The 14,638-nt window shown below is 45.6% G+C and overlaps 1 protein-coding gene across 1 annotated transcript; it reads left to right on the top strand.

Moving 5' to 3' along the window:
- Nucleotides 1-625: 625 nt before the first annotated feature.
- Nucleotides 626-10,114, top strand: LOC116966362 (peptidyl-prolyl cis-trans isomerase-like). Its single transcript, XM_033012543.1, has 7 exons — nt 626-727; nt 3,365-3,499; nt 7,099-7,129; nt 7,214-7,302; nt 8,646-8,742; nt 9,808-9,883; nt 9,979-10,114. Exons 1-7 carry the CDS (start codon nt 626-628, stop codon nt 10,112-10,114), a joined length of 666 nt encoding a protein of 221 aa, XP_032868434.1.
- The last annotated feature ends 4,524 nt before the right edge of the window (nt 10,115-14,638 follow it).

The raw sequence follows: 14,638 nt of genomic DNA, 5'->3' as shown, positions 1-14,638 counted from the left end.
TCGCTAGTGGGTGGCACGGTGGCGCAGCGGTAGAGTTGCTGCCTTACAGCGCCAGAGACTCGGGGTCGATCACCTCATATTTAATAATAATAATAATAATAATATCTTTTACTGTCATTGCACATAAGCGCAATGAGATTTGGTCTGCAGCTTCCAACCGATGTCATAGCATAAATAACTAATAAAATTTGGATTTAGATACCCCGAGAACATGGATTGTAAAAAGAACATTAAAACAGTCTAAACAGTTCAACAGACTAAAGTGCAGATGTGTCTGTGTGACGTGACCATCCGAGGGAGACAGTCCAGGGGGGGTGGGGGACACTCAGCATTTTGCACCACTTACAACCCAGCGGTACGATAATTGATGTTTAAGGAAGAAATGCATATTCTGGTAAATCGAAGGTAGACGCAAAAAGCTGGAGTAACTCAGCGGGCCAGGCTGAATCTCTGGAGAGAAGGAATGGGTGAAGATTCGGGTCGAGACCCTTCCCCAGTCTGAAGAATCTTCACTATCTTCACTATACATAAGCACTTAGATACATATTTGATAAGCATTTCAGATACAGTACGGGTGTATAGCAGTGGTATACAGAGTTGGCAGTGCAGGGATCATGATCTGACCATGAAGGTGTGTTTTCCTGGCCACGTTGCAGGGTCTGGATCATTCCCAGACTACAACAGGGTCCTGATCCTGCAATCTGTCTGTAACCCAAAGAGTTGTCAAGTTGGAAGTGTGGCCAGGGATGAGTTAACAGACAGCAGCAGATGCCTACAGCTATACTCCAGCATATCCACCCTGCCAGGTTCCTAAAAGCTCCTTCATATATATGGGCTGTACTGTAAACAAGTCAGGTGTCCATCTGCTGGAGAGTACCTGTATTATCGAGACAGCGTTGTAAACCTCTGCCCAACCGCTGCTTGACCCAACTTGCCCAGACCGACCAACATGTCCCATTTGCACTAGTCTTGCCTGCCTGGATTTGGCCCATATCCCTCTAAACCTGTCTTACCCATGTACATATATAAATGTTTCTTCAACGTTGCGATAGTCCCTGCCTCAACCACCTCCTCGTTCCATACACCCACCACCATTTATGTAAAAAAATGTACCCCTCAGGTTCCTATGTCCTCTGGTTCTCGATTCCCCTACTGGGCAAGAAACTTTGTTTACCTAGTCTAATCCTCTCATGATTCTATACACCACTACACGATCACCCCCTCATCCTCCTGCGCTCCAGGGAATAGTGTCCTTGCCTGCTCAACCACTCCCTATAGCTCAGACCCTCCAGCTTGACAACATCTTTCCTATAACATGGTGCCCAGAACTAAACACAATACTCTAAATGTGGTCTTACCAATGACCTCCCAACTTCTATACTCAATAATCTGATCACCTTTCATCACTTCCCAGCCTCTATCACTATCTCAACACTTCCCCCTCCCATCTGACTATCTTCCAATCAGCCCCTGCTCAAAAGGACTCGCCTATCGCTTGTCAGCTCGTGTGTAGGTAGGTCAGGCAGCATCTCCGGAGAGAAGGAATGGGTGACGTTTCAGGTGGAGACCCTTCTTCAGACTGAGAAAAGCTTGTCAGCACTTGCCCCTCTCCTCACAGCGACCTCTCCCTAATGGCGATCTCCCCTCTGTCCAACCCGAAATGTTGCCTGTCCATGTCCCTCCACAGATGCTGCCTGACTCGCTGAGTTCCTCCAGTTTCCAGTGCCTATCCCTCAATAATAATACTTAAAAATCCATCTCTGCCTTAAAAATCTATCTTTTATTCAATGAGTGAGTTTCCACAGCCCTGTAGGGTGAGGAACTCCAAGAGTTGCTCTTCTCTGGCCAAACGCTTCATATAACTCGCATTATATAAGTTTTGGCTTAAGTTCCTTGCAGTATTTCTAATCACATAAACATTTTGGGATGCATGTTTGTGAATGCACGCGCGCTGGCAAATACAGTGAGATGCATCATCTTCAGGCAACATAGCCACAGGGGACCACGAGACACTGACAATAACAGAGACTTTGTTGTTGCCACACTCACAGTCAATAACAATGGCACCTGCGATTCCTGCCTCTGACACAAGTTCACAAGTCATCGTAGTAGAATTAGGCCATTCGGCCCATCGAGTCTACTCCGCAATTCAATCATGGCTGATCTCTGCCTCCTGATCCCATTTTCCTGCCTTCTCCCCATAACCCCTGACACCGTCTATCTCTGCCTTAAAATATCCACTGACTTGGCCTCCACAGCCCTCAGTGGCAATGAGTTCCACTGATTAACTACCCTCTGACTAAGGCAAGGCAAGGCAAGGTGACTTTATTTATATAGCATATTTCATACAAGAGGCAGACTCAAAGTGCTTCACATAAAAACATGTCATACAATAAAATGAAATAATAAAATGAAATAAAATAGAAGAATTAAAATAAAATAAAAGCTAAAGTTAAAAATGCATTATAAAAAAGTGCAAAAGTTAAAAGTGCAATGTAGTTAAGATTTAGCTGAAAGCTAAAGTAAACATAAAAGTTTTCAGTCTTGTTTTAAAAGTGGTCAAAGTTGAGGCAAGTCTTAACTCTTCAGGAAGTTTATTCCAGCTATTTGTTGCTAAATCCTGCTTTCCCATGTTTTGTATTTACTCTGGGAATCACTGACAGATTGGTCTCAGAAGATCTTAGCGGTCTAGAAGGCTTATATAGTGGAAGCATGTCAGTGATATACTTTGGCCCTAAACCATGTAGTGATTTATAGGTGAGCAGCAGGATTTTGAAATCAATTCTCTGACATACAGGGAGCCAATGTAAGGATTTAAGAATTGGTGTAATGTGTTCACATTTTTTGGTCTTTGTTAGAACTCTAGCAACAGCGTTCTGAACAAGCTGTAGCTGCCTGACAGTTTTTTTCGGAAGACCTGCAAGGAGACCGTTACAATAATCTAGCCTACTAGTAATAAAGGCATGTACAAGTTTTTCTAAGTCTTGAGCTGACATGAGTCCTCTTAGTCTTGCTACGTTTTTGAGCTAAGAAGTTCCTCCTCATCTCCTTTCTAAAAGATGTTTAAGAAAGAACTGCAGATGTTGGAAAAACCGAAGGTAAACAAAAATGCTGGAGAAATTCACTCTTGAGGCAGCATCTATGGAGCGAAGGAACAGGTGAGACCCTTCTTCAGACCCTGGAGTCTCCAGCTCTTTGTGTCTATCTTCGGTTTAAACCAGCATCTGCAGTTCCTTGCTACACATTTATCCCTGAGTATCTGCCCCAGTTGCTTCCTCTCCCTTGGGATGCGTGGGGGTGGAGTGTTGTACACCTGTGCGATAGGTAGAGTGTATAATCCCCGCCCCCAGGGGGAGGGAGCTAGCTCCAGGTGAGATGTACCTGGTCCTCACGCCCGCAGACTCCAGGAGCCGCAGAGCCGAGCGGTGCCATGGCCAATCCTCGGGTTTACATGGACGTGGCCACGCAGAAGAAAGCGATGGGGCGCATTGTCGTAGAGGTAAGTTACTGGGGCAAGCGGGAGGAGTGGAGGCAAACCCCATACACCTTATGTCCGAGTCTTCAGATCCCCCTACAGAATCCCCAACCTAAAGGACCTTATATAGGCACCAAAAGCTGGAGTAACTCAGGGGGTCTGACAGCATCTCTGGAGATCTGCACAGTCTACTCCCATCTCCAACAGATGTCCCAAACACTACCCCCCTCCACCCCTCCCTACAGTGAGTTTGAATAGAGTGCAGGAACCAGCCACTGGTGAATTTTATGGTTTCAAGTGCTGGAAGTGGGATATTGATGAGTCTTGGGGCGATAGCAGGACACACTACTTGTGAACCAGGCACCAAATGGTGGGGATTTACAAGTAGCTACACTGCAGATTGTCAAAGTTTCAGGTGTATTTACTGTGCTTCAAGTTCCCATTAAAAGTGCTTTTTGTTTTCCGTTTCACGAGAGATAAAAGTGTTTTAATTGTCAAATGTACCCAGGTACGGAACAACGACACGATAAAGCTGGAGTAACTCAGCGGGACAGGCAGCATCTCTGGAGAGAAGGAATGGGTGACGTTTCGGGTCGAGACCCTTCTTCTGTCCCGCTGAGTTACTCCAGTATTTTGTGCCTATCTTCGGTTTAAACCAGCATCTGCAGTTCCTTCCTGCACGGAACAATGGCGTCTTTGCTTGCTGCACGTAACAGGTCCATAAACGCAACAAAAAATAAATGTACTAACATCACCAATATCATCAGTATAGACAATAGGTGCAGGAGTAGGCCATTCGTCCCTTCGAGCCAGCACCGCCATTCAATGTGATCATGGCTGATCATCCCCAATCAGTCCCCGTTCCTGCCTTCTCCCCATATCCCCTGACTCTGCTAGTTTTAAGAGCCCTATCTAGCTCTCTCTTGAAAGTATCCAGAGAACCTGCCTCCACCGCCCTCTGAGGCAGAGAATTCCACACACTCACAACTTTCTGTGAAAAAAAGTGTTTCCTCGTCTCCGTTCTAAATGGCTTACTCCTTATTCTTAAACTGTGGCCCCTGGTTCTGGTCTCCACCAACATCGGGAACATGTTTCCTGCCTCTAGCGTGTCTTATATGTTTCAATGAGATCTCCTCTCATCCTTCTAAACTCCAGAGTGTACAAGCCCAGCTGCTCCATTCTCTCAGCATTCGACAGTCCCGCCATCCCGGAAATTAACCTTGTAAACCTACGCTGCACTCCCTCAATAGCAAGAGTATGGGGGATGGGATGGGGTGGGATTTAGAAAGATTATTGCAGACTCAGTTTCAGATGGTGACTCTGTGCTGGTTGATGCATTGGGGCAGTGTGATGCACGTGCAGTGGTGTCAGAACCAGCCCCGCAGGGAATAATCCACAGGGGAGTTAACACTTCTTGGGCTCAGCCTGTTCACAGTGTTATGTCAGGAGAAGGCACCTGATGGAAGAAACAATAGCCTAAATGTTTCCACCGTGTGGGAGGTGCCAGCTGGTTTGGAGATGTGTGATGGATGTAGAGAGATCCAGCATGGAAACAGGCTCTTTGCCCCACCAAGTACATTGACTATCACCAACTTGTTCAACACTGATTATATATTGATCTAATCCAACTTTATTCCCTCCAGATTGTTATAAATCCTCCCCAGATTCAAGAGTCAAGAGAGTTTTATTGTTGTGTGTCCCAGATAGAACAATGACATTCTTACTTGCAGTAGCACGACACAATATGTAACAGAATATCTCCCACTAACGTACACACTTGGGGCAATTTACAAAATTCTAATGGCGAGTTCTCACGGTGCGACCTGAAGCAAGATGTCACCCGAGTGAAGTGGTCGTGGTCCAGCACGAGTTCCGCACGATAAAGTGTTCCCACGATAAAGAGTTCCCACGGTACTCGGCAATTCTGTCATTTGTGCGACTGACTTGTCCGTCTCCCGATCTTTCCCGTTAATCGTGAATGAACATCGTGGACTGTAGTGTAGTTAATCACGTGGCACAAATGATGTCACTTTTTTTTCACACGCTATATAAATATCCTCCGTTCGTAGAATTGTCTCATTTGCAGACATGCCTATACAAAGTTGGTTCGAGTACAGGCTGGTTGTTATTTTCATTGACGCGCTGTATGCATTAGCGCAACATGTGCATCGAAAACGCTTGCGTGAAGGCAGAAGGGTGAGATTAATTAAAAAGATAATTAAGAGGAAGTCTCACTGGGTTAAGCCCATGTTTCAACGGAGACCTCAATTAGGACAATATGAGCAACTGCTTAATGTGCTGTGCGAAGAGGATAAAAGTGCATTCAAAAACTTTGTCAGAATTTCACCCGAGCTCTTTAATGAGTTAAAGAATAATTTGGGACCTCATGCATAATTTATTTTATGGCTCTAAAAGAGACATGATTCCCACTTCAAACGAAGAGGGTGTAAAAGCTGTCTGCCACTACTTTTACATTGCAGCTGCAGGGAACAGACAGACTTATAAGATAAATTAAAGGTGACTGCAAAAACAGCACTTTTACATCTGTAGCATTGTATGTTTTAAAATCATGGATAACATTAAATTGTTCTCCTGTACATAAACTAATATATTGTTATAGTTACTCACATGAGCACCGGGGATACTCAGCAGCCTTCGTCTCCAGCAGGTTGCGCTTTCTCTCCCTATTTCTATAATCCTCTCTGGATTTGTCATAGAGAATCTCATTGAATTGGTACCACTCCACCAGTTCACCCTCTTGTTCCCTGTTGAAGTTATATGGCTTTACCTTCTGCCATCTAACCTTTATGTTCTCGTCTGCTGAGAATATTGTGGAGGCAACAGCTACTGGGGAGGCAATCTCAAATCCACCTTGATCACCCTCTCCCTGCTCCAAGGAGCCCACAGGCAGTGGTATCTCTGGCATCTCATTTTGCCTCTCCACCTGTTTCTCTTGCTGAGTTTCCTCCTCATTTACCTGCATGGCTAAAAACTTTCCGACTTTCTTTGACCCCTTTCTTTGCGATTTTCTGAGAGGCATCTCTGCAAGTCTTCTGTGAAAAAGATTCTCAAACAATGACAATTAGGTGGGATGTCCTCGATGGACACATGGTCCATTGGCGATATTGAGACCACCTCTTTTACTCACCTTATGTCCCTTCTGTCCAGCTTCCGGGTTTACCGTTCGCAGGAGTTCCCACGGTATTCGCAAGTGTCATTACGGATATCGCACGGATATCGCACTGGCATCTGCGTCCATACAATGTTGCAACGCTGCTCAAGACACTCTTGGAGAAATTCAAAAATGTTTGAATTTTCTCCCGACCTTACCAAGTCACACGACTACCTGCCGTTAGCGCCACGGAGGTCCTCGGTGGTCCACGAATGCCGTACTGCTATCGCAGAAGGTTCCCACGATGTTAAATCTTGTTAGGTCTTGCTTCAGGTCGCACAATGAGAAAGCCCTTTAAATCCTTATAGATGGCTCTTGTGAAACTTTTTCTTTGCCTTGCGTGACTTGGAGTTAAGAACTCTCTCGACAGTGTTGCTTTCAGCGGTAATGTGGCAGAGTAATTACTGTGCATGGGTTGGTGTTCTGACTCTGTGTCTCTTGTCTCTTCCAGCTCAGGGCCGATGTTGTCCCAAAGACTGCAGGTGAGTCCCAGGCTTGTCGCGTTGAGTTGCACAAAGTCTCCATCGTTTAAACATGTGGTCTAACCCTGAGTGGTTTTGTTGCAGAGAACTTCCGTGCCTTGTGTACTGGGGAGAAGGGTTTTGGTTACAAGGGCTCGACTTTTCACCGGATCATTCCCGATTTCATGTGCCAGGTAAGGACCGGTTGGTGTTCAAAGTCACCTCCCTGCTCTTGATTCAACAGCGAGGATATGGGGGCTTTGGAGAGGGTGCAGAGGCATTTTGCCAGAATGATGAAGGTATTAGCTACAGGGAGAGGTTAAACGACAGACATGGATTGTTTTCTCTGGAATGCCGGAGTTTGCGGAGAGACCTGATGGAAGTATATAACATTCTGAAAGGCATGGATAGGCTAACAATCTTTTTCCCTGGCACTGTGGCGCAGCGGTAGAGTTGCTACCTTACAGCGAATGCAGCGCTGGAGACCCGGGTTCGATCCCGACTACGGGAGCTGTCTGTACGGAGTTTGTACGTTCTCCCCGTGATCTGCGTGGGTTTTCTTCGAGATCTTCGGTTTCCTCCCACACTCCAAACACGTACAGGTTTAAAGACTTGTAGGTTAAATGGTTTGGTAAATGTAAAAATTGTCCCCAGTGTGTGCAGGATAGTGTTAATGTGCGGGGATCGCTGGTCAGTGCAGACCCGGTGGGCCGAAGGGCCTGTTCCCGGCTTGTATCTCTAAACTGAACTAACCAAAAATGGCCCATACTGGAGGGACTCAGCGGGTGAGGCAGCATTTATGGAGCAAAGGAAATAGGCAACGTTTTGGGCCGAAACCCTTCTTCAGACTCCAGCATTTTTGTCTACCTTCGATTTTCCAGCATCTGCAGTTCCTTCTTAAACATACTAGAGGACATAGCTTTAATATGATAGCTAAACGAGACTGTGGGGCAAGTTTTGTTAGACAGAGGGTAGTGGGTAACTGGAACTGCCAGGGGTAGTGGGTGGAGACAGATAAGATAGTGGCATTTAAGGGACGTTTGGATAGGCACATGGATGTACAGGGAATGAGGATATGGGTTATGTCTTGGCACTGGTGTAGCACAGATGTACAAGGGAGCTCTTCCTGTGTACTGCTATTAAGGGATTGGACGGGTTAGATGCAGGAAAAATGTTCTCCATGTTGGGGGAGTCAAGAACCAAGGGTCACAGTTTCAGAATAAGGGATCTGCCATTTAGGACGGAGATGAGGAAAAACTTTTTCACCCAGAGAGTTGTGAATCTGTGGAATTCTGTGCCAGAGAAGGCAGTGGAGGCCAATTCACTGGATGTTTTCAAGAGAGAGCTCTTAGGTCTAACGGAATCAAGGGATATGGGGAGAAAGTAGGAACGGGGTACTGATTTTGGATGATCAGCCATGATCATATTGGATGGCGGTGCTGGCTCGAAGGGCCGAATGGCCTACTCCTGCACCTCTTGTCTCTGTTTCTATGTTCCACGTTAACTGACGGCACATATTCAACCTTGAATCACACAGGGTGGTGATTTCACGGCAAACAATGGCACTGGAGGCAAGTCCATCTATGGGGACAAGTTTGAAGATGAGAATTTTGAACTGAAGCACACAGGGAAAGGTAAATACATATGTGGTCTCATTTTATTGACCCGTTCCAGGGTTTGAGTGGAAGAGGGAGGAATGACATCCAGAGAGTTGTGTCTGTTTGGAGCGAAGGAAAAAGTGGTTGAAATTTTTTTTCATATTCTTACTCTCTTCTTTGCTGACCTCTATTTGTCTCTCCTGAATGCAAAAGCTTGAAAGCACATTCCTCCAGATTCAGGAACAGCTTAATTCCCTCTGCCAGAGTCAACAGTGTTTTATTGTCATGTGTCCCAGCTAGAACAATGAAACTCTTACTTGCAGCAGCACAACAGAATATGTAATATGTATCAGACTACGGAATGGTCCTCCCATAAGCTAGGGTGTGGTCCTGATCTTCCAACCTACCTCATTGTAAACCTTGCACTTTAAAAAAAAAAAACATTTTCTTCGTAAGTAGCACTATATGTGGCACTCTGACATTTCTCTTAGTGCTACCTATTGTACTTGTGAATGGTGTGGCTGTGCTCATGTATGGTATGAATTGACTGGGTAGCAAACAAACAAACGATTCTCACTGTATCTCGGTACACCTGCATGTTATAAGCCAAGACCGCTCCAAATTTACTCTCTGCTCTTTCTTCACGCCCGGTTCTTTCCAACTCTCCCGAAGAATATCTTGTCGTTATGGAGAATCTGAACACCATATAACCATATAACAATTATAGCACGGAAAACAGGCCATCTCGGCCCTTCAAGTCCGTGCCGAACACTTATTTTCCCCATGTCCCATCTACCTGCACTCAGACCATAACCCTCCATTCCTTTCCCGTCCATATAACTATCCAATTTATTTTTTAATGATAAAATCGAACCTGCCTCCACCACTTCCACTGGAAGCTCATTCAACACAGCTACCACTCTCTGAGTAAAGAAATTCCCCCTCATGTTACCCCTAAACTTCTGTCCCTTAATTCTCAAGTCATGTCCCCTTGTTTGAATCTTCCCTACTCTCAATAAGAAATGCTTGTCCACGTCAACTCTGTCTATCCTTCTCATCATTTTAAAGACCTCTAACACGTTTGCTATCTTCCCATTGCAGGTATACTGTCCATGGCCAATAGTGGAAAAGATACAAACGGCTCCCAGTTCTTTATTTGTACCAAGAAAACAACATGGTGAGCTGGCCCTGTTCCCCCCCCTTGCATTTGGGGTCTGAATCTCGGGGTCTGGGCACTGCCGATTAACATTGCTGTCTTCTTCATCGCTGTAGGTTGAATAAAAAGCACGTTGTGTTTGGTGCGGTGGTGGAAGGCATGGATATCGTGATGAAGATGGAGGGCTACGGAAGCGAGGACGGCGCGCCCACGACCACCATTACCATCACTGATTGCGGGCAGTTGTCCTAAAACGTGTGTGATAGGAATCATACAGTTCAAATAAAATACGATCATTTGGAACGTCCATTTTGGTTTACTTCAGTTCGGCTTAGAGATACGGCGCGGAAACAGGCCCTTCGGCCCACCGAGTCCGTGCCGACCAGCGATCCCCGCACACTAACACTACCCTGCACACACTAGCGACAATTGACACTAACCCCAACCCCAATTAACCTACAAACCTGTACGTCTTTGCAGTGTGGGAGGCAACCTTGGAGAAAACCCACGCGGTTACGACAGAACGTACAGACTCCGCATAGACAGCACCCATAGTCGGGATCGAACCCGGATCACCAGCACTGCAAGCAGCAACTCTAAACATAATCTATCTATCTCCTTTAATTGATTGTTATCTAACTATCTCCTTGTTATTTATTTATATTTTTATTTTCATTCCACTTTAGTTATTTCTATTAATTTCCTATTTATTCACCTACGTTTTTTAAAATTTTCATTCATGTCTATTTATATCAATCACTTACTATCTATTTATCTATTTATCTTTATTCATGTATACAGATCGAGGGATAAATAAATGGAGATAGATAAATAAATAGTAAGGTATTATAACAATTACATATATATAATCGATAACGCATTCACAACTCTCCATGTTCATTTCAATGCCTTCGAAAGTATAAATTGGTTATATATTGATCTATAGATTGATTTATATTTAATTTGTTTTACTTTTCTTTCTTGTTTTCATCAATTAATCAACCCCTGCCCTCTTTAACTTTTCCTCACACACACAAGTCTTTCACCTCTCCTTTCCCCCAGCATACACAAGTGGGACTGGGTGGGAACCAATTAACCCAATAGCACATTTTAGGGGGAAAGCCAGGTGGCTAATGAGGAGAACATGTGCACTCCATACAGGCAGCACCCGAGGTCAGACTCGAACCTGGGACATTGGAGTTATGATGATGCAGCAGCTCGGCCCGCTGCCACTGTGACGTTGGGCTTGAGCGAGCGACTGGTGAGTGTGCAGTTTGTTTCCTCCCTGTCCACCAGCAGCCAGCACACTGCAAGGTAAGTAGACTATAGTTTGTGGCACACAATTCTGTGAGAGCTGGAGACCTCTGGAGCTACCGGGGTTGGTGTTCAGCAGACGAGAGGTCAGGAAGGCTGCATCCACTCTACATCTTCAGCCCCACGTTTCTGCCGAGCTATTCCCTGTTGCTACACCTCACGCTAGCTAAGATAGACACAACACGCTGGAGTAACTCAGCCGGTCAGGCAGCATCTCTGGAGAAAAGGAATAGGCGATATTTGGGGTCAGGACCCTGAAACGTTACTTATCAACCATGATCACATTAAATTGCGGTGCTGGCTCGAAGAGCCGAATGGCCTACTCTTGCACATATTGTCTATATCCACATTCTCCAGTAACTCAGCTGCCTGTCCCGCTGAGTTACTCCAGTACTGTGTGTTTATCTTGGGTATAAACCAGCATCTGCAGTTCATTTTTATTACCCCTTATGTTATCTGCCCCACACTGCATCTCCGAGCTTTGCAAAGTTCAGTTTAGTTTATTGTCACGTGTACCGAGGTACAATGAAAAGCTTTTGTTGGTGTGCTGGAAAGACAATACATGAGTACAATCAATGTATCTACAGTGATAGATACATGATGAGGGAATAATGCTTGGTAATTAAACGCTGCCAACAATGACAAATGTTTAGACACAAGGATAATCTCATTTAGCAGATACCTGTTTCAGGACCAGTCTGACCCCCGGTCACTCCTTCTTCTACCCTCTCCCATCTATGGAGAGAAGGCAGGTACAGGACACTGAGTTGGATGATCAGCCATGATCATATTGAATGGCGGTGCAGGCTCGAAGGGCCGAATGGCCTACTCCTGCACCTATTTTCTATGTTTCTATGTTTCTAAGAGTTACAGGTAGACAAAAGTGCTGGAGAAACTCAGCGGGTGCGGCAGCATCTATGGAGTGAAGGAAATGGGCAACGTTTCGGGACGAAACCCTTGAAGGAAATAGGCAACGTTTCGGGCCGAAACCCGGAAGGGTTTCGTCCCGAAACGTTGCCTATTTCCTTCGCTCCATAGATGCTGCTGCACCCGCTGAGTTTCTCCAGCACTTTTGTCTACCTTCGATTCTCCAGCATCTGCAGTTCCTTCTTAAACAAGGCAAGAGTTACAGATGTTTGAAAACGCACACCTCCCGATTCGGAGACAGTTTCTCTCCGGCTATTATCAGGCAACTGAACTATCCTACCACCGACCAGAGAGCGGTCCTGACCTCCCATCCACCTAACTGGAGACCCTCGGACTATCTTTAATCAGATTGCATTGGGATTTATCTTGCAATGAAAGTGTACCCTTTATCCTGTATCAGTACATTGTGGATAGCTCGATTGTAATCATGTGTAGTCTTTTTGCTGACTGGATAGCACGCAACAAAATGTTTTTCACTGTACCTCAGTACACGTGACATGCATGATAATAAAGTAATCTTAGTAAGCACACCATAGAATTTGAGTCACATTGTGAGCGAAGTCAGTTGTGAACAATGGTAAGGTCGTGGGGTTTTAGTTGTGCCTCGGTTGTTGGCCAATGGCCAGGTTTAGTCCTTGATGCCAGGGGTTGGAATGAATGTACTTCTGTGACTTGTGATGGACCGTTTGTCCACTGGGTGGTAGCAAACACACAGGACACAGACCACTTCCAATGAGACACAGCAGAACAGTGATTCCCAACCTGGGGCCCCATGGCAAATTTCAGGGGGACCCACAGGAAAAAAATTGGGATTTAGGGGGCCACAGGTTCAATGAAGGGGGCCACAGAGCTACCACTCTGTTGCCTCCTAAATTTAAGTTCCAATACATTTAAATCTATGTAGTTGAAATATTTTTGATGTTTGTGGAAAAAAGGATATATCTGCAACTAATAGACACTGATATTTTTATGTAAGGTATTATAATATTGAAGTACTTTTTTTCCGCTAATAATGTCGGGCGGGGGGGGGGGGGGGGGGCACAGAAAAATTAAAAGATCCCAAGGGGGCCATGAGCTAAAAAAGGTTGGGAACCACTGCAGTAGAACACAGTGCTGGAGTAACTCGGTGGGTCAGGCAGCATCTGTGGTGGACATGGGTCAGTAACTACAGATGGTACCCACGCCAGGCCGCTCGTTGTGTGCAGGTCACAGAAGTGGATCTGCAATCACACATTACAATCGCTCCAAAGATAGACACAAAAAGCAGGAGTCACTCAGCGGGACAGGCAGCATCTCTGGAGAGAAGGAGTGGGCGACGTTTTGTGTCGAGACCCTTCTCCAGACCTGTCTCGTCCCGAAACATCGCCCACTCCTACTCTCCAGAGATCCTGCCTTGTCCCGCTGAGTTAAGGGGCTGTCCCACTGTACGAGCTAATTCAAGAGCTCTCCCGAGTTTCCCCTGATTTGAACTCGAAGATTTACGGTAATAGCCGCTCGTCGGTACTCGGGGCTCTCGTGGACGTTTTTCAACATGTTGAAAAATCTTCAGGAGTCTTCCCGAGCTTACCGCATTTCCCGAGTACCTGCCGTTAGCGTTACGAGCCGCTAAGAGGCGTCCCGAGCCCCGACGTACCCGCTACGTACATTCTACGTGCTCACCACGAGTTTGATTTTTTTTTTAAACTCGGGAGAGCTCTTGAATTAGCTCGTACAGTGGAACAGGCCCCTTTACTCCAGCATTTTGTGTCTATCTTTGGTTTAAACCAGCATCTGCAGTTCCTTCCTGCACACTACAATCACTCTGCTTTTGTAAACCTCTACTCCCAAGCACTGTGGATGGCTGCATTATATCATGTACAGTATTTACACTGACTGGTTAGAATGTAACTAAATGTTTTTCACTGTACCTCAGTACACTTGACAATAAATTAAAGTCAACTATAAACTCAACTAAAGGTGCCGTTTCGGGTTGGAACCCTTCTTTCGTTGAGTTTATTGTCACGTGTACAGTGAAAAGCTTCTTCACTTGTGGCCTGAACATTGACCTCTCCAATTTCCGGTAGCCCTTGCTGTCTCCTCCCCTTCTCAGCTCTCCCTCAGCCTCCTCCTCCCCTTCCCTTCTTCTTCCCGCTCCACCCCCCACCCTACATCAGTCTGAAGAAGGGTCTCGGCCCGAAACATCGCCTATTTCCTTCGCTCCATAGATGCTGCCTCACCCGCTGGGTTTCTCCAGCATTTTTGTCTACCTTAGATTATGGTAGCTGCTTTTCTGAGGGAGTGTGAAGTGTAGATGGAGTCAATGAGAAGGCTGATTTGTCCCACAATCTATCCCCTAAAGTTCTGTCAGCTGATATAAAGGTGAACATCCAATTAGCTTTGTACCTTGTTTGTTGCATCTGTCCGTGGCATTCTAATTATCTGCAAATGTCAACGACACATGTCTGTCTGTCTCCACTTTAATTGTGATTCGCCGTCCACTGTTTAGAAAGTGCTCCGGTCTATTTTTGGGTCTAAAGTGGATAACTCCTATATGCC

This window comes from Amblyraja radiata, chromosome 37, assembly GCF_010909765.2.
Source record: "Amblyraja radiata isolate CabotCenter1 chromosome 37, sAmbRad1.1.pri, whole genome shotgun sequence".
Taxonomy (NCBI): Eukaryota; Metazoa; Chordata; class Chondrichthyes; order Rajiformes; family Rajidae; genus Amblyraja; species Amblyraja radiata.
Note: the sequence above shows the minus strand (reverse complement) of the source record. Positions and strands in the feature narration are given on the sequence as shown.

Bases quoted from the DNA above. Each gene is read 5' to 3' on its own strand.
- LOC116966362 (XM_033012543.1), top strand. From the start codon at position 626: ATGAAGGTGTGTTTTCCTGGCCACGTTGCAGGGTCTGGATCATTCCCA. The intron at 728-3,364 runs GTTGGAAGTGTG...GGAGGGAGCTAG, and splicing joins GTAACCCAAAGAGTTGTCAA to CTCCAGGTGAGATGTACCTG. The intron at 7,130-7,213 runs GTGAGTCCCAGG...GTTTTGTTGCAG, and splicing joins TGTTGTCCCAAAGACTGCAG to AGAACTTCCGTGCCTTGTGT.